The sequence below is a fragment of the Nansenia antarctica genome (assembly GCF_963989245.1).
Source record: "Nansenia antarctica genome assembly, chromosome: 5".
In the NCBI taxonomy this organism is placed as follows: domain Eukaryota; kingdom Metazoa; phylum Chordata; class Actinopteri; order Argentiniformes; family Microstomatidae; genus Nansenia; species Nansenia antarctica.
Genome location: NC_137690.1, coordinates 21689966 through 21713269, shown reverse-complemented (window position 1 = coordinate 21713269; position 23304 = coordinate 21689966). Strand labels below are relative to the sequence as shown.

The 23304-nt window shown below is 41.1% G+C and overlaps 2 protein-coding genes across 2 annotated transcripts in view; both read right to left on the bottom strand.

The window, feature by feature from the left end:
• Positions 1 to 9935: 9935 nt before the first annotated feature.
• On the bottom strand, positions 9936 to 16323 carry tgoln2 (trans-golgi network protein 2). Its single transcript, XM_080530958.1, has 4 exons — positions 16202 to 16323; positions 14484 to 15496; positions 12224 to 12307; positions 9936 to 11428 (listed from the first exon to the last, which is right to left on the bottom strand). The coding sequence occupies exons 1-4, from the start codon at positions 16251 to 16253 to the stop codon at positions 11423 to 11425; spliced, it is 1155 nt and encodes a 384-aa protein (XP_080387084.1). The 5' UTR covers positions 16254 to 16323; the 3' UTR covers positions 9936 to 11422.
• Positions 16324 to 20856: 4533 nt separating this feature from the next.
• tcf7l1b (transcription factor 7 like 1b) overlaps positions 20857 to 23304 on the bottom strand; it is a gene marked incomplete at both ends in the record, with an annotated part of 31611 nt that continues 29163 nt past the window's right edge. The window contains 5 exons of the mRNA XM_080532610.1: positions 20857 to 21335; positions 21993 to 22044; positions 22279 to 22386; positions 22537 to 22696; positions 22969 to 23115. Of these exons, the coding sequence (XP_080388736.1) occupies positions 20857 to 21335; positions 21993 to 22044; positions 22279 to 22386; positions 22537 to 22696; positions 22969 to 23115 (946 nt within the window). The remainder of the gene's footprint in view (positions 21336 to 21992; positions 22045 to 22278; positions 22387 to 22536; positions 22697 to 22968; positions 23116 to 23304) is intronic.

Genomic DNA, 23304 nt, shown 5'->3' with positions numbered 1-23304 from the left:
AAGGACATGCTTGTCTTTTGTACTTGATCCATTGAATTTATTTTTAATTCATTACAATTGAATTAATGTTGTTTGCAGCAAACTCTGTGATGCACATTCAATACAAAAATAAAAAATATATAATTTGTAGTTTATACTGTTCTTAAGAGCCAGTACGGTGTTAATATTATGTTGCTTTTACAGAACTACATCTGATCCCTTTCACATGAAACAATAACTGTTTTCTCTGCATGACTCAGCACAAAGGATTACACACATGTGTAAGACCTGATTAAGATATTTCAATGGAAAACAAATAAGTAATATAAATTATATTATAATAAGTAATAATTCCAAGGTGGAATGATAATATCATGGAGCTATATAAAGACACATAATAGAACATGATATCTACACAATTTCAATATAGGCTGCGTTTACACCGCCAGGTAGAAGTGACTGTGGCACAGATCGTATATGTAACACGTACGTGTAAAGCCGTAAAAAAGCACATTGACTCTGATATTCTCAGATCCGATTCAGGCCTCAATCTCATGCCGGCCTTAATCGTGTTGTGTCGTGATATGTGTCATTTCGCAGGGACGTGCCGTCCATATAAGCAGAGGTAAGCAGTGCTTACCCAACGAAAAAATAAAAAAGGACCGTGAAAATATTAAAATAAAAGGGCATGTAACCGTTTGTTTGTTTTCATTAAAAGAGTCGTATTTTAGGTCCCAGGGCAGCAGGAGTCATTCATTTTGACGTTGCATTTTTAGCGCCACCTGCAGGAGTAAGCACTTCCTACTCTGCATTGCGTTGCATATAAGCACTCCTCTCTCTGCTTTCCCTCGCCTACATTCGAATGCGTGAAAATGTATTTTTTATTTTTTCCCGATGCCTCAGCCCGCTGTTTAATGTGGCCATGGTAAGCATGCTTATAGCCAATCAGTAGGTCTTTAATTCCGATAAGAGCTACTGATTGGCTCTTATCACTTTCAAGTTCACTTAACATTTCACCTTACTTTCTTTCGCCCGGCAGAATAGCTTATGCCAGCTAGCTCAAACGATCTAAATAATAATAATCAATAAGGATAACTTGCTTGATTTTGTGAATATGGACATTACTGTCAGCGACCTAAAGGGATTTCGTAGACTGGACTGGAAAAACACAACTACTGGCTAAAGGCCGCCCGGGAGAGTCGCTAGGGGATGCAGCAAGCCTGGTATGAGCGGTTTATATGATTTATATGATTGGCGAGGCTGGTGGCGATCTGTGCTTGTTTATATGGTTTGATGTGATGTCAAGTGCCTGTGTGACAAAGTGTGAAAAGAAAGTGTGTTGTGAGTTTACTATGGAGGATGGAAACGGTATGTGTCTGTGTTGTGCATGTGTGCGTTTGCGATGTTGAAACTGGACTTGTGGATTTCAGCAGGTTGGCTACTTGAAATGATCTTAGTTCAAAAAAGATTGAACAATGAGCACCCCTGATATAGTCGAAACTGGCAACTGTTTTTTTTGTTTTTGGTAATCTGATCACAAAGTGACACTACAGTTTATTAGCGGGTTCTAGGGCATCAAAATTGCATTTCCTTGAAACTGCGTTCACTGATAGCGTGTATGTGTAATTATGTGTATTTCTATATCTTATGCTTACCCAATCTAAAAGCTCACGGCACGTGCCTGCAACCGTTCCCAAATGTAACTGCTGTTTTCGGCATAACCGTAGGATTAAAAGCAGAGTTTTTGATTGACTGGTGTTGTAGACGGGGGACGGGGGGTGGGCGAGGAGGGGCTGGTAGTGGAGATTAACAACAAATGTATGGGCTACAATCCAGCACAAATTACTTAAATTAAAAGCGCAGCCTATAGCATGGAGTAGGCTTATGAAATAATAACAAAATAACATTAAATAACAGAAACGGCAGTAATGGAAATGGACATAAAACTGTATCCTACAGTCTGCAACATTTCATTTCTAACATTTCTAACATTGCTATTCTTCAAGCATATTCTAAGTTTTTGACTTGCCTGCTTTGCTGAAAAAGTTCTTTCGGGCCATCCATTTGATTTCCACCAGAGATGGGGATCTTCGTCAATCACAAGCTCTCGACAATAGGCAGTCATCTCTGGTTCTGCTTATTCCTCTTTCATCTTCTTCACCTTCTGCTTTTTTTTGTTAGGAATGAAGTCGCTTGCGCTTGCCATATATTTTTTCTAATTCTCCAATCTGAGGACAAGCTGTCACGTGACACGTCTTTTTGATAAGTTATTTATTTGACAAATTACAATTTCACTGCAAACTACAAGCGAATGTTAGCTAGCTAGCTAGCTTAGTAGCTACATACCATGAGCTTTGAATTACCGTAATAATTAACTAAATGAATATGAATCCAGTAAAATGGAAAGTGTGATTTCACATAAACAAAATATTTAGCATGTTCAAGAAAGTTTGTGAGCGCTCGTAATGTCGCTTCTCTCTTCAAATGTCGTATTTTCTGATGGTATGCAGAAAGACTATTTTTAATTATGTCTCTGGGATTTTTGAATGCAGCCGCAGAGAGTAACTGGAATCCGAGTTCAGGGCAGCGGTGGCTCAGAGGTTCGAGAGGTCGGCTAGCCGTCGGAAGGTCGCTTAACCCTTAATCGCTCCAGGGGCTCTGACTATGGCTGGCCCTGTGTCCAGAGCAAAAAATACCAAATTCCAACAATTGACTGACAAGTTGATTGCATGGCAATTAAAACCTACTTCTTCTTCTTCTTCTTCTGTATGATTCAAGATCTTTTATTTTTATTTTTATTATAGGCGGCTGAGATGATGTCAGAGAAACCTGAGGACTTGAATCACCTGCATGGACTGACTGTTGAAATCAAAGAGGAAGAGGAGGAGGAAGATGTTGGCTTCATGATTCTCTCTGATGGAGGAGTTGATTCTCCTAATCTCGGTATGTTGAGAAAGAATCTGGCATTATTAATGGTGCGTGGGTGTGTGTATGTTACTTCCTGATCAATTAGCTTTGGCCTTAGCGTAACTGGTGGTCTTATGCACACAGGAGAGAGTTCTAGACATTCCTCTGACAGTGTTGGGGGTTCTACACCAGGAGAACCTGAACAACAACAACAACAACAACAGGCGAATGACACAGCAAAGACCTCTCACTGCTGCTCGGTGTGTAGAAAAACATTCCCGACAAACTCCAAACTTCAAAGACACAAGAGAACTCATACCGGAGAGAAGCCTTACCCCTGCCTTGTATGCGGGAAGCGGTTCGCTGAGAAAGGAACCCTCACAATACACCAGAAGCTGCACACCGGCGAGAAGCCTTACCACTGCACAGACTGTGAGAAGAAGTTTGTTAGCCTGGGAGAGTTTAAAAGGCACCGTCGGACTCACACCGGAGAGAGGCCGTACACCTGCCCGGACTGCGGCAAGAGCTTCTATCGTCAATCGCACTTGAATAAACATCAGACAACGCACTCCGAAACGAACCAGACGGACAACACAAGGAGGCGTTTTCCGTGCTCGGACTGTGGGAAGGGCTGTTTCTCCGCGGCAGAGCTGAGGGACCATCAGCGTATACACACAGGGGAGAGGCCTTTCCAGTGCTCTTACTGCGAGAAGAGGTTCGCCCTGATAGGGACTCTGGTCAGACATGAACGGCAACACACTGGCATTACCCCGTACCACTGTTCCGAGTGCGGCAAGACGTTCGCGCAGCAGTACACCCTGACCACGCACATGCGCACACACGCCGGGGAGAAGCCGTTTAAATGCGACCAGTGTGAGAAGAAGTTCACCACGTCCGGGGAGCTGAGAAGACACCTGAAGATTCACAGCGGGGAGAAGCCTCATCAGTGCTCCGACTGTGGGAAGAGCTTCTCCTTATTAGGAACGTTACGGAACCATAAGCGGATTCATGCCAGGAACGGCGCTACTGCTGCAGCTGGCGGGAGTCAGTCTGCTGACGAGTCACTCCAGAAACAAGAGGCCACTCCTCCCAATGAGGTTTGTTTACCTACAATGAATTAAATGACACTCTGGTCTACGTTCACATTTTAATTTTTGGGCATTCAGGAGACGGCTTTATCCAAAGCTAATACATTGTCTAGCATCAGTCATCGTTAGAAAAAAACTTTTTTATAATTATAGTAGAGAAACTGTACAGGGGGTAGTAGGGTTGAGGTCTTTAGGAGTTTATCAAAACTACCGTATGTTGTGTCACATTGTATGCCGGTACAGTTATCTGATTATGGCGGTGAGCACGTTGGCGAAGCTAGATTTTGTCATCATTACTTTCTCCATCTTTTCTTTGTCCTAGGACTCTAATGACCAAGCTGGCCTGTCCCCAACCCATCAGGTTGAACCCAAACCGTCTGAGTCACTGGGTTCTGGCGGTCCCCAGCACAAGCTGGGACTGACTGTTGAAATCAAAGAGGAGGAGGAAGTCGTTAGCTGTTTGATTCTCTCTGATGGAGGAGTTGATTCTCCTAATCTTGGTATGTTGAGAAAGAATGGTGTTAAGTCTCACATTAGTTATGGTGAGTGTCATATCTGTCAACCCTCCCATTATTCCTGGAATTCTCCCGTATTTTACCCTTCTTTCTCACTGCTCCTGTTTCAATATTTTCCCGTAAATCTCCCGTATTTTTAACCTTTCCTACAGGCTATATTTTTTTTAAATCCCTCCGGTAAAGCAGGTGGCAATGTGTAGCCTACAACATGATTGGCTGTAACGTCTAGTCACGAGAAGTTATCCAGCACCCCCCAATAAAAAAAAATGTTGATGCTTTGCGCCAAGAATAATGTGCCCTTCAGCTTCTGTGACGATTTCAACTGTAGTGTAGCAGACATGTTCCCGGACTCAGCCGTCTCTTGGAAGTACTCGGCAGGAAAAACAAATGGCTACGTTAAAGGAGCACACCGACTTTTGGGGAAATTTGCTTAGTTGCCATCTACCCCAGAGTCAGAGAAGAAAATACATACCCTTCTCTGTGCGTGCAGTATAAGGAAACTAGAGACGGCGTGCCGTTAGCCTAGCTTAGTTTCATTCACTGGAAGTGGGTTTGCCTGGTCAAGCTGGTCTAACCCACTTCCAGTGAATGAGGCTAAGCTAGGCTAACGGCGCAGGACGGGGCACTGGAAAATGTCCCTTATTTTCAAATCCCAATGTTGACAGGTATGGTGTGTGTTACTTCCTGAACAATTATCTTTTGCTTTAGTGTAACTGGTGGTCTTATGCACACAGGAAAGCGTCCTAGACATTCCTCCGACAGTGATGGGGGTTCTACACCAGGAGAACCTCAACAACAACAACAACAACAACAACAACAGAAGAATGACACAGCAAAGACCTCTCACTGCTGCTCGGTGTGCAGAAAACCGTTCCCATCAAATTTCAAACTTCAAAGACACATGAGAACTCATACCGGAGAGAAGCCTTACCCGTGCCCTGTATGTGGGAAGCGGTTAGCTGATAAAGGAACCCTCACAATACACCAGAAGCTGCACACCGTCGAGAAGCCTTACCACTGCACAGACTGTGAGAAGAGGTTCGTTAGCCTGGGGGAGTTTAGAATGCACCGTCGGACTCACACCGGAGAGAGTGTGAGTATGCCAGTACAGTTATCTGATTATGGTGGTGAGCACGTTGGCGAAGCTCTAGATAGATTATGTCATTGTTACTTTCTCCATCGTTTCTTTGTCCTAGGACTCTAATCACCAAGCCGGCCTTTTCCCATCCCATCAGGTTGAACCCAAACCGTCTGAGTCTCTGGGTTCTGGCCGTCCTCAGCACAAGATACAGGATGTGAACATGGATTTAATAACCCTGGAGGACAGTATTAACAGATCAGTTCTGGATATCGTCATTAAAGAGGAAGAAGAGGATCCCTTCTTTGGTAAGTCTAGAGACTGACTGGCAGGCTAAGCCTATACCACAAGCATTGCATCTAATTCTTTTTCAGACGCAGTTATAACTGAGCTATACATAACTGTACTAGGATCGCAGCCTGGGGTGGTCCAGTGGTCTAGCACCATGGCCTGGGGTGGACCATGGCCTGGGGTGGTCCAGTGGTCTAACACCGTGGCGTGGGGTGGTCCAGTAGTCTAGCACCATGGCCTGGGGTGGTCCAGTGGTCTAGTACCATGGCCTGGGGTGGTCCAGTGGTCTAGCACCATGGCCTGGGGTGGTCCAGTGGTCTAGTACCATGGCCTGGGGTGGTCCAGTGGTCTAGCACCATGGCCTGGGGTGGTCCAGTGGTCTAGCACCATGGCCTGGGGTGGTCCAGTGGTCTAGCACCATGGCCTGGCGTGGTCCAGTGGTCTAGCACCGTGGCGTGGGGTGGTCCAGTAGTCTAGCACCATGGCCTGGGGTGGTCCAGTGGTCTAGTACCATGGCCTGGGGTGGTCCACTGGTCTAGCACCGTAGCCTGGGGTGGTCCACTGGTCTAGCCCCCCCCCCCAAAAAAAAACGGAGCCAACCCTAACCTGCTACGGCGACTGCAGAAGCAGCGTGTCAGTGAAGCGAACTTGTCCTGCTGATACAGCTTTTTAGGTTTCAAGTCTATTTCAAGCATTTCTGTGTTTCGATGTTCTGGTTTAGCTTGCGAAACAAACAATGTTGGCTGAAGTAAAATGTGATACTTGCATTGTAGTTACGAAGTGATGGAGGAAGCGTGAATGATTTATTATACTGATTTGACATTGCATTTTTTCTTGCTTCTTTCACACAATAGAACAAATGAAGCCTGAAGAGAGGGAAGGAGAGGAGGAAGAGGAGGAGGAGACCGAGACCGAGAACAACATTGGTGGTTTCATTCTTCCCAATGGAGAGGAAGTAGATAGGGATTCTTTTAAACGGAGTAAGTTGAGTGACAGTGAAACTCAGTGTTTGGGTGGAGGGGTTGTGGCGGGTGGACCTCAGACCCTGTAGAGTCTTTCGTCAACGGGTGGGGGTTGGGGGTGCTAGCGGAGAATGTTTTCTTCAACAAATGGAGGGTTGCTGGTTAGATCAATTTGACATTGACTGTTCGCTCCTAACTCTTGCTTTCTTGTTCACTCAGGGGAGAGGTTTGACAAGGAAGGAGGCAGACCTCCATCAGAAGCTCTTGAACAACACCAGGAGAGCCACTCATCAAAGGGCACTGTTTTCTGCACGGTGTGTGGAAAAGATTGTCAAAAGTTGTCGGCACTACAGAAACACATGAGAATCCACACAGGTGAAAAACCTTATAAGTGCACCGAGTGTGGAAAACAGTTCACTCAGAGCGGACACCTCAAAGACCATCTCAAAACACACACGGGAGAGAAACCATACGCCTGCCCGCACTGCGGAAAGCTCTTTGGTTACTCCGGAGCCATGAAAAGACACATGCGGATACACACGGGGGAGAAGCCCTACCAATGTTCCGAGTGCGACAGGAGGTTCGCCCAAACGGACGCTTTGCAGCAACACCTCTGGTCGCACAGAAACGAGAAGCCCTTCTCCTGCCCGTTCTGCGGCAAGGGATTCATTCGAGTGGGAGAACTCAAGGCACATCAGAGGAATCACACAGGGGAGAAGCCGGTCTGCCTGGAATGTGGGAAGAGTTTCTGTAACGTGAGCGCGATGAGAAGACATATGCGTCTGCACTCGGGGGACCGTGCTCCGTCTGCGGGAAAGTCTCCGCACGTGGAAGAGGAGACAAACCCCACAGCTGCGGCGAGTGTGGGCGGAGCTCTACGGAAGCAGCAGCGGACACACCTAACCGAGGAGTCTGAAAGTGTGAAGAGTGAGGGAGACGTGTCTGTGACCGACGATGACACTTCCTCTGCAGCCCATATCAGCAGGGTGGACAAACAATGATTAGTGTTTCCTGTCTGTCTGTCTGTCTAATGTCAAGCAGGGAGACACTTACAGTCGGATTTATGCTTCCAAATAGTTTTTTTTTTCTCCAAATAATCTTTTTATCTATCATGTGAGCAAGGCTGAGTGCTTTTGTTTGATTCTGGTTGATTCATTCATGTGATTACTTAGGCGGCAGCTATACAGAGTGGAGCCATCCAATTACGCCAAACCTTAAATGTATTACCGTTTTCAATCATCAACGATGATCAATCCGACTTAACTGTCTTGACTGAATTGTCAATGTCTATGTCTAGTGCTAAAAATCCAGATACTGTAATTCATAATGTTTTCTCTTTTTTGTGTGCTAAAATTCCAGATACTGTAATTCATAATTGTATTAGCCTGAGGCGTGAAGTCAATAATGTAGTAGTCCTAAAAATGTGTTCCTTACAGTTTTTATGAAGACCTGTGGATTAGGGCTGCAACTAACGATTATTTTGATAATCGATTAATCTGCCGATTATTTTTTCGGTTAATCGAATAAAAATGCAAAAACAGATTTCTTTTGCAAATTTTATTTTATGTTTTCTAAATCAGCCAGGCCTATACATAGTACATGTGCAAAATGAACAAGTATTAATAAAAAATAATAAATAATAAATAATATAAATAAAAAAGGCTTTGCTACATCAAATAGGTTTAACAACAGGCCATGGACTATGGCGGTAGATTGTTTCAATAAAGTAGTTGAACTCTAGCTCAATACATGCATTGTTTTAGGTAATAACTTTGCTTAATGTAAAGGTCAGTAACCCAAAGTGCAATATAGGCTACAGACAAGACACTAATGTTTTTATATAACAGATATGCTCCAAAACAATTCAATGTGTCCTCTCACTCCATACAATAGGCTAGGCTACAGTCAGTGCCTCACTCTAACTCACGGGTAGCTTGGTAGGCTACCACTAGCTAGCCTTTAGCTTATCACCTCTGCTCTACCACTGACGTTAGCCAGCTAGCTAAATACACTTTATGCAATATTGAATTCATGAATGCAAGCAAACACTCACTGGCTATCGCATTACATTACAGCCATTTAGCTGACGCTTCGCCAGAACTCACAAGTGCATCTCTTTACTAATACAAGTGACTATGAGCATACTCCGGTGCTGAAGGCATAGAATGCGAATAGCAAGCTAAAAATACAATAGGTCATTAAGAGGGAGAATCTATTAGATAAACGAGAAGAACTAACTTAGGCCTACAGCTGTGCCAGTGAAACGAATTATCCTCACTTAAAAACGCAATGTATGGCATGGGTACAGCCAACGTTAAACTCGTATAACTTACCCTGCTGAGGCTGAGCCGTCTTCATCCATCACTGTCACATGCTTTCTTTTAAGGTGTTCTCGCATCACCGTTGTGCTCCCGTGCCATGCAAGATCGGTTTTGCATAGGTTGCAGCAAACACATTTTTTAGTAGCTTTTACATTTAAAATAATTTAAATGTAGCCGCCGCGCCGGCTCCGCAAGACAGCGTGGCGTGCGTCAACAGGAAGTATGTCTGTTATGGAACAAGACCCGACGAATCGATAATGGAATTTGTCGCCAACGAATTTCATTATCGATTTTTATCGATTTCATCGATTCGTTGTTGCAGCCCTAAACTGCGGTCTAAGCAGGCAGGTCGCATATAACTGTTCAAAGGTGAGGCGCGACACTAGTGAAGCTGAAATGGAAGAGGACGGGTCAGGACAGTGGACAAATGTCGAGGTGTCGTGTCTTTTAAGCCTTTGGGGCGAAGAGTCCATGCAAGCGAAAATAAATGGTTTGTACAGAAACAAAGCAGTGTTTACTGTCTGTCGTTTGTGTCCGTGTCTGTTTACTTTTGTTTCCGGTAACCAAACCCTCATGTACGCATGCGGGTCCTTTCAAATGTTAAGCAGTGTAAGCACAGGTGGATATGGGTCATTTGAAAAAGTAGGTGTAAGCAGGCGTTCAGGTATTGGATATAGGCACTCGGAACTAGGCATTACAACCTGTGGTGTAAATGCAGCCTAGGCTAGATGTAACCAAGTATAATAAGTATAGTCCAAACAGCAATGAATGTTGTTGAAATAACTTTACTCCACTTAACTTCAAGCCAATTACATACACATACTTACATTGTTATGTGACAGGTAATTATAGTGACTAAACTATGGCAACATCAGAGTATAAAAAGCGTTCCATATTTGATCTTAAATTGGTCCAGCATTCAAACAAAAACACTTAATATATTCAGCTATTAACTATAGTAAAGTATATTTTGCAAGCTCTGTATGAAACAGGGTCCTGGGTAAAAATATATAGTGATCTTTTAGGAAGCAGGCACATAATAGAAATTTACACTCACTGGTCAAGAAAATATTTATCATCATTGAGACCACAACAAGTTGGCTGAGCAGGGGGGGTATTCCATCAACATCGCTAAAGAAAAATCCAGGCTTATTTTGATTTGATAAGTCTTGCGAGACTTAAAATAACCCTGGGCTTTTCGATAAGTCTCGCAGGATTTACACAAATAAGCCTAGGTTTTTTCTAGCGACGTTGATGGAATAGGTCAGCCTTTCACTCTATAGATAACAAATACAATTCTAAGAAATACTCTCCATTGCAATCCAGATTCATGAGACATAACTCAAAGCCATTTGAAATACATGTTCATTTGGGTAGTTCCCTTGTAAATATTAAATCATAATAATATAATTAATCTAATTGCATTAAGTCCTCCATTACTCCACTCCATCAGCCAAAACAGTGCAAATAAGGAGCGGCCCTTTACAAGCCACTCTGCTATCTCTTCAGAAGGAAGACATGACAACACACATATTACATTATTGAAGTAAAAGTCACCCTATTACATTCAGCTGGCCAACATTACAATATGTGGTCATCATAGTAGATTTCCTACTATTCTAAACGTTAATTTCCTACTATTCTAAACTGTATGAAGGCAAGTTTTTTGCCAGAACCCTGGTACAGTACTCTATTACCAATCTCACAGTTGTTACCTCTTAGTGCTCTCATCATAAATGATGGTGTCATGTCATATCTGGCAATAAATGGCTTATTTCAAACAAACTCTGCAAAACACTGAGGTGCTAAAGAACCTGGAATCCAAAAAGCTAAACATTTTTTCTTTGACAAAAAAATCATCCTGAGTCAGTACCTTAAGGTACCATCAGTCAGATGGACTGACTGAAAACATAAATGGTACCCCAAAGTGGCACAATAACACACGTGTGCAAACAGACATGCTTATCTTTCTATTCCAACTTTCACAAATTCCCTCAATAAGGCAACATTGTTCTCTGCATAGTCATGCAATAAGCATCAAAAGACATGAGAAAAAAATAAATCCTATAATATATATATATTATATATATATTATTATATAATATAATTAATATTATATATACTGTATATATATATATAATTGATCAGTTAGATGAAAAGTTAGATCAATATTGATTAAACCAAGAATATTCACTACTACCAGAAATCAGTTTGCTGCCTTCATTTACCTTTACATCTATCCACAGTTTACTGCCAATTATTTTGTGACTGGGATACAACTTCACATCTGAAAGAGAAAGAAAATGTATTTAGTGCCTAAGAATTACATTTATACTGTGCCACTGCATTTTATCTCCAAGCTACTGAAATCCTGCATTATGCACAAGAGTGCATCATATCTCTCTATTTATAAGCCTCTATGGTAAGTGCACATAGTGCAAATAGTGATATTTATTTATTTAATGTGCAGTCACTGGTACTATGCAAAATAAGAATGTTACATGCTCAGTGCACTGCAAATTGATATCAGTGATTTGCTGTTCAATCTAACTTGTTGTGACAGTTTGATCAACTTTTTTTTTAGACTTTTATTCTGAAAAAAAGGTTCAGACTTTTATTCTGAAAAAAAAAAGTTCTGACTTTTATTCTGGAAAAAAAGTTGGATCTTTTTTGTTATACCCAGTATATTTCATTTACAAAAACATACAAAATGCACTGTGAAAAGTGGGAACAAGTTGGCACCCGACCGAAGGTTCAGACTTTTATTCTGAAAATGTAAATAAATTGTCAACATTGTTGAAAATCAATGACACACTCGCTAATCAAGCTAAAATATTGCAATGCAATGGATTCGGTAAGTAATCCCCACTACTACCTAGTTATACAGGTAAATCCATTGCATTGCAATATTCTAGCTTGATTAGCGAGTGTGTCATTGATTTTCAACAACGTTGACATTTTATTACATTTTTCAGAATAAAAGTCTGAACATTTCGATTGGTTGCCGACTTGTTCCCACTTTCACCAGCTGCTGTCATATATAGTAGTAACTTAAAGGAAACCATCTTTTTCAAATGCTCACATTCTGTCCCAGCTTCTTGTACTCTGTGGTGTTGGGCCGACGAGTCGATCTGGACCTCTTCCCCTCTATGACAAAGGCAAGGATCTGACAAACGGTGAACAGACATCATCATATGTAACAACCGGTTTCACTGAAAACATGACAATTATTAAATTACTTTATCAAACAATTGTCATCTAACTTGCATCTCTTGGTTGATGGACTTTGAGGAATCTTAATTTATAGAGGGATTCATTACAATAGGGTTAGATTAGGGTTACTTTTTACTGTATCTTTCTCTGTAACAACAGGGGTCACCAACTCCTGTCAGAGAGCTATTGGATGTGTAGGCTTCTGTTCAAGCCCAGCACGAATACACCTGATTACACTAGTTGTGATCTACACTCCAGATTGAGGATCATGAGAACTGATTTGAAACAGTTGTGTTTATACTGAGCTGCAACACAATCCTGGGTACCTTGTGGCTCTCCAGGGGCCTCATTTATAAAACTGAGTGCGTAGGATTGACATGAAAAGATTGCGTAGGACGAACTTCAGTTTTACACACAAAAATATTTGGATTTATAACACATTAGACTAAGTAATTGAATCATCAATCAACCAGTCATAGCAGAAAAAGTAATCTAGCTCAGGGCAGCAGCCATTGGCAGTCGTCGTGCTAGTAGAAGAAAAACACAGTGCATACGCACGTCCCACGCCAGTTTCCCTTTATAAATCACTATCAACTCTAAATGTTGCGCATGTGAGCAAGCGTCTTGTCCCACCCTTATAATGCCCATAGTTGCCTATGGTAATTGAAACACCCCTGATTAATATGCATCCATACATGGGTCAAAAGTACCAAACTGTCCTTCTTGGGCAACGTCTCGACTTAAAATGTATACAAAAATATATTTAAAAAATATAAAAGCATTAATTATCTACCTGGGCATAATTGTCTTGATGTTTGCAATGATACCTACAAATATAGTTACAATACTAAGCTTATTTAACATTTTATTCAAGAAATACTTATGTCTCCATTTCCCTAATGTCCTTCCTGGGTAACAGACATATTTACATATTTATTACTCATAATGCATTTGGATAGTCATGTGACAGGCTATTGCGTCATCAAGAAGATTCTGAAGGACCCCCTAAACACATTGAAAGGTCATTAAGTCTCTCTTAAAATGTTGATATTTTGACCTTTTTGATCACTGGTGCATTATGTAGTAAAATCATGTATCCTTCTGGATAACACTAATAAAACATTTATTTATTTTTATATTTAAAAACTGCCTCTTTCATGTGAAATATGACATTGATGTGTTGAAGGCTAAGTTATAGTTTTTCCACAGTAGGCCAAGTTAAGTTAAAAAAAAGCCAGGAAACAATATGTCCTCCCTGGATAACAAAGTTATTGAATGTTAATGACATGTTAATGAATATCGTTTTTTATTTGTATTTTTAGCTTTTTAGGCATTGAGTTGATATTGTTATATTATATTAATAACACAATTATGTATTTTTGTCATTCATTCTTACAATCTGCACTTTCATAATCTGTACATGGGGACTGTTTCACCAGACCCTTTCACATATTAAACTGTGCACTCGTATCTGCCTGAGTGAGGCATCAGTTTAAACATAATTTGTCCTACTTATTATTATTTCTGAGAATACATTTCATAAAATGCAAGTAGTGTTGAATAGTTACAGACCCAACTAAATATGATTCCTGATTAAGCTATTTGAGGGGTTCTTCTGCAAAAACAAATATTGCTGTTTGTATTTATTATCCTAAATCATGTTTTTTTTGTGTGCATTCCGGGGAACTCTTCATATATAATAGCCTACGTGTGAGATAATATTTTGATTTATTTTACACAATGGTATTCATTTCAAAGCGTTTCCTGAGTTTCATCGTTCTGCCATCGGAGTCAGAGTTGCTCATTTGTCCAGTTTATGCATAGGCATGTCCGTGGAGGACCGCACATTCTTCCGTTTTTTTTCTATGAATCCCAAAATTTGTTTAGAAGGTAACGTATGCCTTCTTTTGTGTACAGTACGCAACATTTATAAATGAGGCCCCAGGACTGGGAATATGAGAAAATGGAAATTGCAATTAATCTAATAGTGACATTAGCTAATATTGCATTACAACTAGGCCTAAAACTGCACTGCAACTAGCCATCATTCCAATGCCTTCTACGATAAATGTAAAGTACAAGAGTGTGTGTAAATAAATGTGTGTAAATAGGTCATAGATGCCAAGTACCTTCCGCTTGTTGTGGTAACCAATGTAGAGCACTGCCACCAACACAGCTGTACACACAAGGTATGCAAAGAAGTGACTACTTTCTGCATCATCCTCTATCTGTGCTGGCTTATGCTGATCAGTGGGCTCTCCTGTTTTTTTCTCATCAGTGGACTTTTCTGCTGCGTCTCCTCCAGTGGGTTCTCCTTCTGTTTCTTTCTCATCAGTAGACTTTGCTGCGTCTCTTCCAGTGGGTTCTCCTTCTGTTTCTTTCTCCTCAGTGGACATTTCTGCTGCGTCTCCTCCAGTGGGCTCACCTGTTTTTTTCTCATCAGTAGACTTTTCTGCTGCGTCTCCTCCAGTGGGCTCTCCTGTTTTTTTCTCATCAGTAGACTTTTCTGCTGCGTCTCCTCCAGTGGACTTTTCTGCGTCTCCTCCAGTGGACTTTTCTGCTGCGTCTCCTCCAGTGGACTTTTCTGCGTCTCCTCCAGTGGACTTTTCTGCGTCTCCTCCAGTGGACTTTTCTGCGTCTCCTCCAGTGGACTTTTCTGCTGCGTCTCCTCCAGTGGACTTTTCTGCTGCGTCTCCTCCAGTGGACTTTTCTGCGTCTCCTCCAGTGGACTTTTCTGCGTCTCCTCCAGTGGACTTTTCTGCTGCGTCTCCTCCAGTGGACTTTTCTGCTGCGTCTCCTCCAGTGGGTTCTCCTGTTGTTTTTTTCTCATCAGTGGACTTTGCTGCGTCTCCTCCAGTGGGTTCTCCTGCTGTTTTTTTCTCATCAGTGTTCTTTTCTGCGTCTCCTCCAGTGGGCTCTCCTGCTGTTTTTTTCTCATCAGTGGACTTTTTTGCGTCTCCTCCAGTGGACTTTTCTGCTGCGTCTCCTCCAGTGGGTTCTCCTGTTGTTTTTTTCTCATCAATGGACTTTTCTGCTGTTTTTTTGGACTCGTCAATAACATTCATATCATTTACCTTTTTAGTTTCCTTATGACTGATGTCTTCTTTCTGTTGATTATCTGTAGATTGCTCTAGAGGTGCAGCTGTAAATATAAGCCCCCAACAGACAAGCACAAATTAGAGGCTCTTTAATAATAAGTCATTTAGAAGTCACCCTGTTAATTAGCCATATGATATGGTTATTATAATACACAAGAAAGGGCATTCTCAATCTGAATGTATTATATCATACCGACATCTACTTAAGTGGGCAACTTCAAAAGTTACATAAACTATCTACGAAATGTCAAAGTGTGACATGTTATTGTCCTTGGTGAAAGCACCAACATTCTTCACCTCTGTTCAGGGCTGGAATGCACCCTGCCTATGTGAAACCACTAACAGAAGCACACCACACCTACACTTCCGTCTTTTCAACTGCTGTTTAACCAAGGGCCATAATGCTGCAAAGCAAGAAATACCAGACTTTCTCTTCAACGTTTGATTTTAAACACTTTGTTGTCTGATGTGTGTTTCATTTTAAACCCGTTGCTGTACATGTTGATTGTCAGCTAGCTAAGTACCCAAGATGTCACACGTCACCACCAGTCTAGTAGCTAGCTGTGTCGCTAGAGACGTGGTTGTCAGTGTGCATGCTGCTGTGTCCATCACAGTACAGTGAGACAGAACCTTCCACACACACACTCCACATATTCTGCTAACGAATTGCAAGCAAGCTAGCTGGGGGGTTACATTGTAGCTGTTGAATTAGCTAATAACTAGCTGATAAATGAAGTTATTAAACTCACCGTTGCTGCCATACAGATAAACCAACGTGATAAACCAAAATACTGCCCGCATTGTGTCCAAACAAGAGGTAACACGAACGTTTGACAGTAAAACAGACAGGTCAGATCCGTCCCTGTCAACACTGAAGTGATGGTGGTGATATGACACTGATGACGTCACGAGAGTCAAGAGAAATGGCTACTTTACAGTTCAGGGGAAACTACACATCTCCAACCAATAGAGTACCGAGGCGTCACGTACTTCCCGTTTACTTTCAGTGGCGATATTATATACAATTTGAAACCATGAACCCATCAATTACTTCCCAGATTAATTTGTTATTAAGTATTATTAAAGTATTCTTGAAGAGCGACCGTTGTGACTTTTAAAATGATAAAGGTATGGAAATGTTTTCTTATTTTTTTTTTTTTATATATATAATTTGAAGATACTAGTTACAATAACAATCCGTGAAATTCCTGTAAGCATTCGCTGAACACTGAATTCATAATAATTACCCTAAAGAACCGAGACGGAGAAAATGAATGTGGAACGTTCTTGTGTACACAAAAGTGACGACACACCTCGGTACTCAATGCGGCGCACAGATCTGTAAACCCCTTCCGAGTGACCCACAGAGACCAGCAGAGGGCGACACAGGCCTACTGGTAATATTAGTCAGAATCATAAAATTGATCACCAAATCTGCTATACAATTGCTATTGTAGTTTGCGTTATGCCAGTTGTCAAAAGTGATCATGATTTTAATTTATAAATATGATAAGCTTTATAATAGATCTGCATGTTTTAAAAAAAATCAATATCATGTATTCAGGTCTTTATATTCATATGAATATATGGCTACATGCTATTCACACCAGAGTTACTGATTCTGAGTGTGAATTACTGTGAACACAGAATGTGCAAATGATTAAAGTGGGGTTGATTCATACAATAGTGTTTGCCAATCTTTGAATATTTTCAAGCTCAGCAAAATAAACCTGTTGAAATATGAGAAAAGCTTCGATATAGTCCTCCATATCATCAATACGTTGCTGCTTTAAAGGAGTGTGTATAACACAGCATGACCTGAGAATTTGGAAGACAGGATAATCATCTAAATGTTAATTAGAGATGTTTTACATCTCAGCTGGAAATGAGAGACCTGTGGATTCTTCTAATGGAAGTCTTAATTATATGGTTTGACATTTGAAAAGTCAGGTGATCTCTCTCATGCTTGAGTCATATTTGCATTTCCATCTTTAAGGTCAAATGGGTATGAATAATATATTATGGAGGTTCTTAAGCTCACAGCCAGCCATACCTGTCTTCATAGAGGTGCCAGCTGAGTCTTGTCAAATTCAATAAGCATTGGGGAAACAATCAATTAATATCACGTTGGGAAAGCAGGGGAGAAGCAAACCTTCTAGACATTCCAACTTCCTGTTGTCAAAAGGGGCTAAGATAATGATAGCAATGGAAAAAACACTGATGTGACTGCCTAATAAAATGATGAGACTGCTCTCAAGGACGGAGCATATCATCTATACCTTAGAATAGATGATGACATAAGTAGTCAATTTAGACAGCGCATAACACTGAGGCTTTCTTACTCATTTTAGTCTATGGGTTTGGCTCTGGTGCAAACACTCCTAAGATGTATGTCCCTTTATCCCCATGCTAGATGTAGTACAATATTACATGTCTCATGTCTACCATGTCTTACTGCCAAACTGGTAATAAATCCTTGTCTAATGTCTATAATACAATAGTATGGTTGCCACTAATCCCTAACCCTATTTGTCTTAAAAAGTATATTCTTAGCTCGAAAAACAATATTATTACCTCTCAGTCTCATTGGGGACTTCCTTTGGTCTACAGTGGAGGCGTGTGTCTATGTGTCCACGTCATACATATGAAATATCAAAGGGTTAACCTGGAATGAATTCAAGATCAAAGGAGTGCCCAAAAAAAGAACCTTGGCAAGAGACTGCAAGAATTTAATGAGCAAAATTAACATGTATTAAATCTGACCTTGTGCTTACATGGCAGATGTCTAGTAGAGAGGCAAACCAATACAACAACTATTATTGTATAAACAGTGATGTGTAGGAAACTGAGATAAGAACCGTAACCCCAACCTGCTTCAGTACAAAAAGTTACATCCATCTCTCAGTCTGTTAGATTTCTTTTAAGAGCATTATGTCCCATGTATTTCAAGATTTTCATTGTAAAACATTTCCCTGCTAAATAATGAATTGACACTCATTATCAAAGAAGTTAGATTTACTAGTTGAATGATGTCTAAATTATTGTTTTAATCAAACATTGTTCATGGTTCATACCTATAAATTCATATTGAAAATATACCATTACAATATCATGACCGACTTTAATATCTACCCAATGTGCATGAGCAACAAATATAATAGGATTAGATCTCTATGGAAAAACATTACAATAGATGTGTAGCCTTGAGGAGCCAGCTTTACCAGCTGTTTTTGACAACTCATTACCTGTAATTTCAGTGACGGATTGGAGAAGTAGGGCAGGCAGGCATGGCACCAGAGACCATGGCCTCTGCCTGAGATGATGTAAGACAGAAAGGAAAAACAAACAGAGACTTATTATAGCTAATGATTGGTTAAAACATTGGTGGGAGACTGACAGCTCTGTATCTCACCGCAGGGCAAAAACAGCAACAAATTCCTCTGTGTGCACCCGTCCATCAGTCTGTCGCTTATGGTCCAGAACATAAAGAACCCAGAGTCTGAGAGAGAAATGCCCTTGTCTGAGAAAATTGTCCTACAGCAGCCTTGTAGAAAAAGTGTATGTTAAGGGTTGGACAATATTATATATACAATATATTGGACATACTAATCATTCCATACATATTATATTAAGGAATACTATTGTAGTTATTGGTTATTGCTATATTATTGAACTTGTCTTAGAGTGGCCAACCTGAGGACGCGATACTCAAAACCCGGAAAACTTAACTCAAAGCAGAGTGGGTTTGGGCCTCGAAGGCCGGTCAGTCTCCTACCATCTTGATGTTGATGGATTAGATTGAATTAACTAATTGCTAACTATTTCAGTTTGAATTGTTTGAACAATCAACTATACAAATATATGGATCTGGGCATCTCAGTTGGCAAATCTACAAAAAACAGTAGCTTAATCCCTCACCCAATGAGAGGTCTGGGTATGGTCTAAAACATACTCAGTGTCACAGGGTGATGGAACTTCAATGTGCTCTTCGAGGCCAGTCCCTCAGCTGGAAGCTAATTGGTCCATCCCTGGCACTGCTCCTCATCTCCAAAGCCACCAAAAACTGTAACCTACCTTGTGTATTTTTCACTAATTGAATTGCCTAATGAGGTCCCAGGGGCTACATCCTATTACCTCTGAGTTAATTAAAGCCTCAGCAGTGTGCCAAACAGTGAATAAAGATGCAGTAAAACTGTGAGAGGAACAGGGAGAGCGAGAGGGGTTTAGTGTGCCGGGGAGGGGGCTGACTTGCTTTTTTGTCGTTGTTATGAGACTACATTCCAGGATGGAACAGATGTCTATTATTTTTTAATTTGTATTTATTTTTGGCTTCAAATTTTGTTACCCTGGCACAGCATCTCTTTTTCCAGTGTGGTTAGCCTAAATTCACCCTATTAAAGATTAAGTTGTGATTCTTCCCACTACCGTCAAGATTTTTCATCGTCTGAAGAACTGAGACAAAAACACAACTCTGTCAATAAACAATACAATTGCACTTCCACTATTAATCTTGTTCAACTTCATAGGACCTCCATCAGACTGTTACTGACTTTCCCTTTTTGTCAAGTCAGTAGAGGCCCAGAGGGATCTTCACCTATATACAGCTACCTACAAAATACACTTTGTAAGCTATTGGAAATGTTAGATTGCTTCTGAAGTCTTCATATGATGTGACAGTTGTCTTAATGATTCTCATTTAAATGCAATCATAAAAAAAAATAGGCAATGATCTTTTTTTATTGTACCCAACTGAGAATACAATTATGAAATTAAAAATAAAGCTGTGTGTTCACAGTGCCTAAAGTAGCAAAATGTTTTTAGAGTAATATGCTGTAGGCATATTTGTGGGGACAATTATTCACAAGATGTGGCAACATAAAGCTGAAATAACACTTACTATCAAGTGGTTAAACACATCATGCGGTATACATAAAATAGGACGCATTTATTTTTTAAGAAACAATCTCAAAGGTTTATTGAACATGTCAAAGAAGGGTCACACACTTGAGAATTGAAAAGGGGGAGTTGCAAGGGCTGAAATTATTGGCCTGTTCTATGAATTAAACTCAGTACTAACATTAATCAAGTTTTGGCTAAAAAAGGTGTTATTTGTTCCTTTTGTTTGTTTTGTTTTTTTAAAGAAACATTTTATACATTGGTTCTTTTATACAAGAAGTTCATTGGATAAATGCATCAAAAAAGAAACCAGTTCTGCAGTAAACTTTACAAAAAATACATTTTGTTTCATTGAGAGGAGTAGAAAAGGAGGTGATCAAATATTGACCAATAATATTTCTTCCTTTTCATCATTTTAAAAAGTTGTTCTAATATCTATTGTTTTTTAAAAGTAAAAGCAATATACAGCACATACAAGAGAGAGAGAAAAAGAATTGCTTTTGTAGATTTAGTCATTTGATTTGGTTACCAAGGAGAGAGGCTGCGACTGAAACAGGGCATGATGGGAATGAAGGGCAGCTTGATGGAAAGGGGAGGGCGGGGAGAGCATTGAGTGGTGCAGGGAGGTGAACGGGATTGGCCGAGTGAGAATGGGTGTGGTGGACTGGCTGCCTGAAGTACCGATGGGGATGGAGATGCTTCGGTGGGAAGAGGAGGATGAGGAGGAAGATGATGAAGATGAACTGGATCCAGAGTGTTTGCCAGGTAGGGAGAAATGGTGGTGCAAGCGTCCCTCTGGTTTGGTGGTGAGGGACAGGGGCTGGGCCTGCTCGGAGTGGGTGGCGGCGGGCGCAGCTGGAGAGGCCAGAGCTGCAGAGGGTGTAGCTGGTGAATCCAGCATGCTTCCATGAGATGAGGCAGGGCTGTCACACATCTTCTCTGAGGGCAGGTATTGCACACACTGCTTCTTGTTCCTAATTGAGAAGTCTGGGGAAACAAAATGAGGGGAAATTACAATTATGCCGTTTAAGAAACCTACTACAGTTCAAAGTACCTCACTTCTGCCAGTTTCCTTACATAAAAGATGAATCAATAAATAAATGAACACACTCCTTTACAGACAATGCACACAATAGGGAACATTAAAGGGTATGAAACAAAACACAGATGCACTTTTATATTAATTGACAAACAAATACAGTTGCAAAGTGTGAAAAACATACAAAGAACATAAGGCTTTAAATGCAGACTGAGTGAAATCAAATGTATGTGGTCATATACATGAGAATGTTAAAACGCCTGCACTGAAATGAGGTTTGACCACTGTGGGTGGAGCGCCCCACTCCGCAACAGCAGACATACCTGCTAATATTAGCACTGAACCTCATATGCTGCTTGTCAAAGTATAGAGGGAAGAGAGTTGTTAGTAAGAAAGAGTTGATAAAGGGAAAAAAATGAATGCGTCCAAAAACAAAAAGGGTGTTATTTTTGTGGGCTTGCTTGGACCAATGCCTAATCACATGTATGCTGCAAGTCAAGTGAAGCCCATGGCAGTGTTTCACACAGGCCTATAGATGGAGTTATTTCTGTCCAAAACAGAGAAGAAAGGCCCAAGAGCAGAAGGACAGAGAGAGGGCCCCTTACCCTCTGGTGTTGAGTCTGGCTTATTATCTCTCTTCCTCTTTTTCCGCTTTCCCTGCACAGATAAACAAAACAATGAAGTCCAAAAAAGAAAGAAAAAACAATTCACTATCAAACTGAAAGCCAATTGCTTTAAACTACCTTGCATGATTTCAATTGATGAAAACAAACTTGTTATTACCACTGCAGATACATTTCATTATTTGTGAACCAAATGGAAATGAGGGATGCTTATGTTACAGACTTTCTACTCATTGTGACAAGATCCTTGGGAAAATGTCCTACTCACATAGTTATCTCGTGCCGACCAGCCTGGGTAGAGTTGGGAGTGGAGTTGCCTCTCTTTCCTTGCCAGCTCATAGTATTTGGCTTGCTCCTCTCTTGATAGTGAGTGCCACTGGGAACACAGACAAGAGGATTGGTACAAGGCTTTCACGCACACACGCACGCACACACGCATCCACACAAACATGCACACACACACACACACACACACACACACACACACAAACTGTTGTGTCTCAATCTGGTCAAGCACTCTGCTTACCCTTCTGCCCAGGATTTGGTTGATGGCAGCGCTCTCTTTCAGGGTGCACTCAGCCACCACCTTGGCCCTCATCTCCTTCATGTACAGCATGAAGGCATTGAGAGGCTTCTTGATGTGAGGCTTTTTGTCCTCCTCTTTCTTTGCTGGGCCAGGAGACTTCCTGCTGAGACAAAAAAAAAACATTTTAAAAGCCACTCAAAATTGTTTATGGTAAGATGTTTGATTCCCTTACGGATCTAAATCCACTAGGTTGACCCATTACTCTAGAAAGAAATGTAGGCCATTTAGCTTGGAAGAATCTCATTTAGGGTCCACTGAGCTTTTCCTGACCACATGACCTGACCAAAAATGAATAGGTCCCCTATAGTTTTCCCTGGTCAGGTACAGTATAAAGCCATGTGAGTACAGAGGAAAATGAGGTGTGGTTCTTACGCATGCATAGACGGGCTCATGTGGTGGTCACTATGGGGCTCTTGCTTGATGGCTGGTGACACGATAGCAGGATGAGGGATGCCAGTCTGGTGCAGGCTGTGGGGGTGATGGGACATCATGTGAGGGGAGAAACGACTGGACACCAAGCTGTAGACAAAGAGAGACAACATGGAATGTTGAACTTTCAATCATCTTCTCAAAGGCTCTGCCTGAGATGTCAAGTCAACCTCAACTGGTTGACCATGGGTCTAGACGAAAAGAATGTCCACAAAGAGCTACATATTCAAGTTTTTAATCAAATAAAGGCTTTTACAAAACCCCTTTATCACACCATGC

Coding starts and splice junctions, on each gene's coding strand:
- tgoln2 (XM_080530958.1), bottom strand. CDS start 16,253: ATGCGGGCAGTATTTTGGTTTATCACGTTGGTTTATCTGTATGGCAGC. Junction 15,497..16,201: donor TTATCTGTATGGCAGCAACG/GTGAGTTTAATA, acceptor TTATATTTACAG/CTGCACCTCTAGAGCAATCT. Junction 12,308..14,483: donor GTTACCACAACAAGCGGAAG/GTACTTGGCATC, acceptor ACCGTTTGTCAG/ATCCTTGCCTTTGTCATAGA.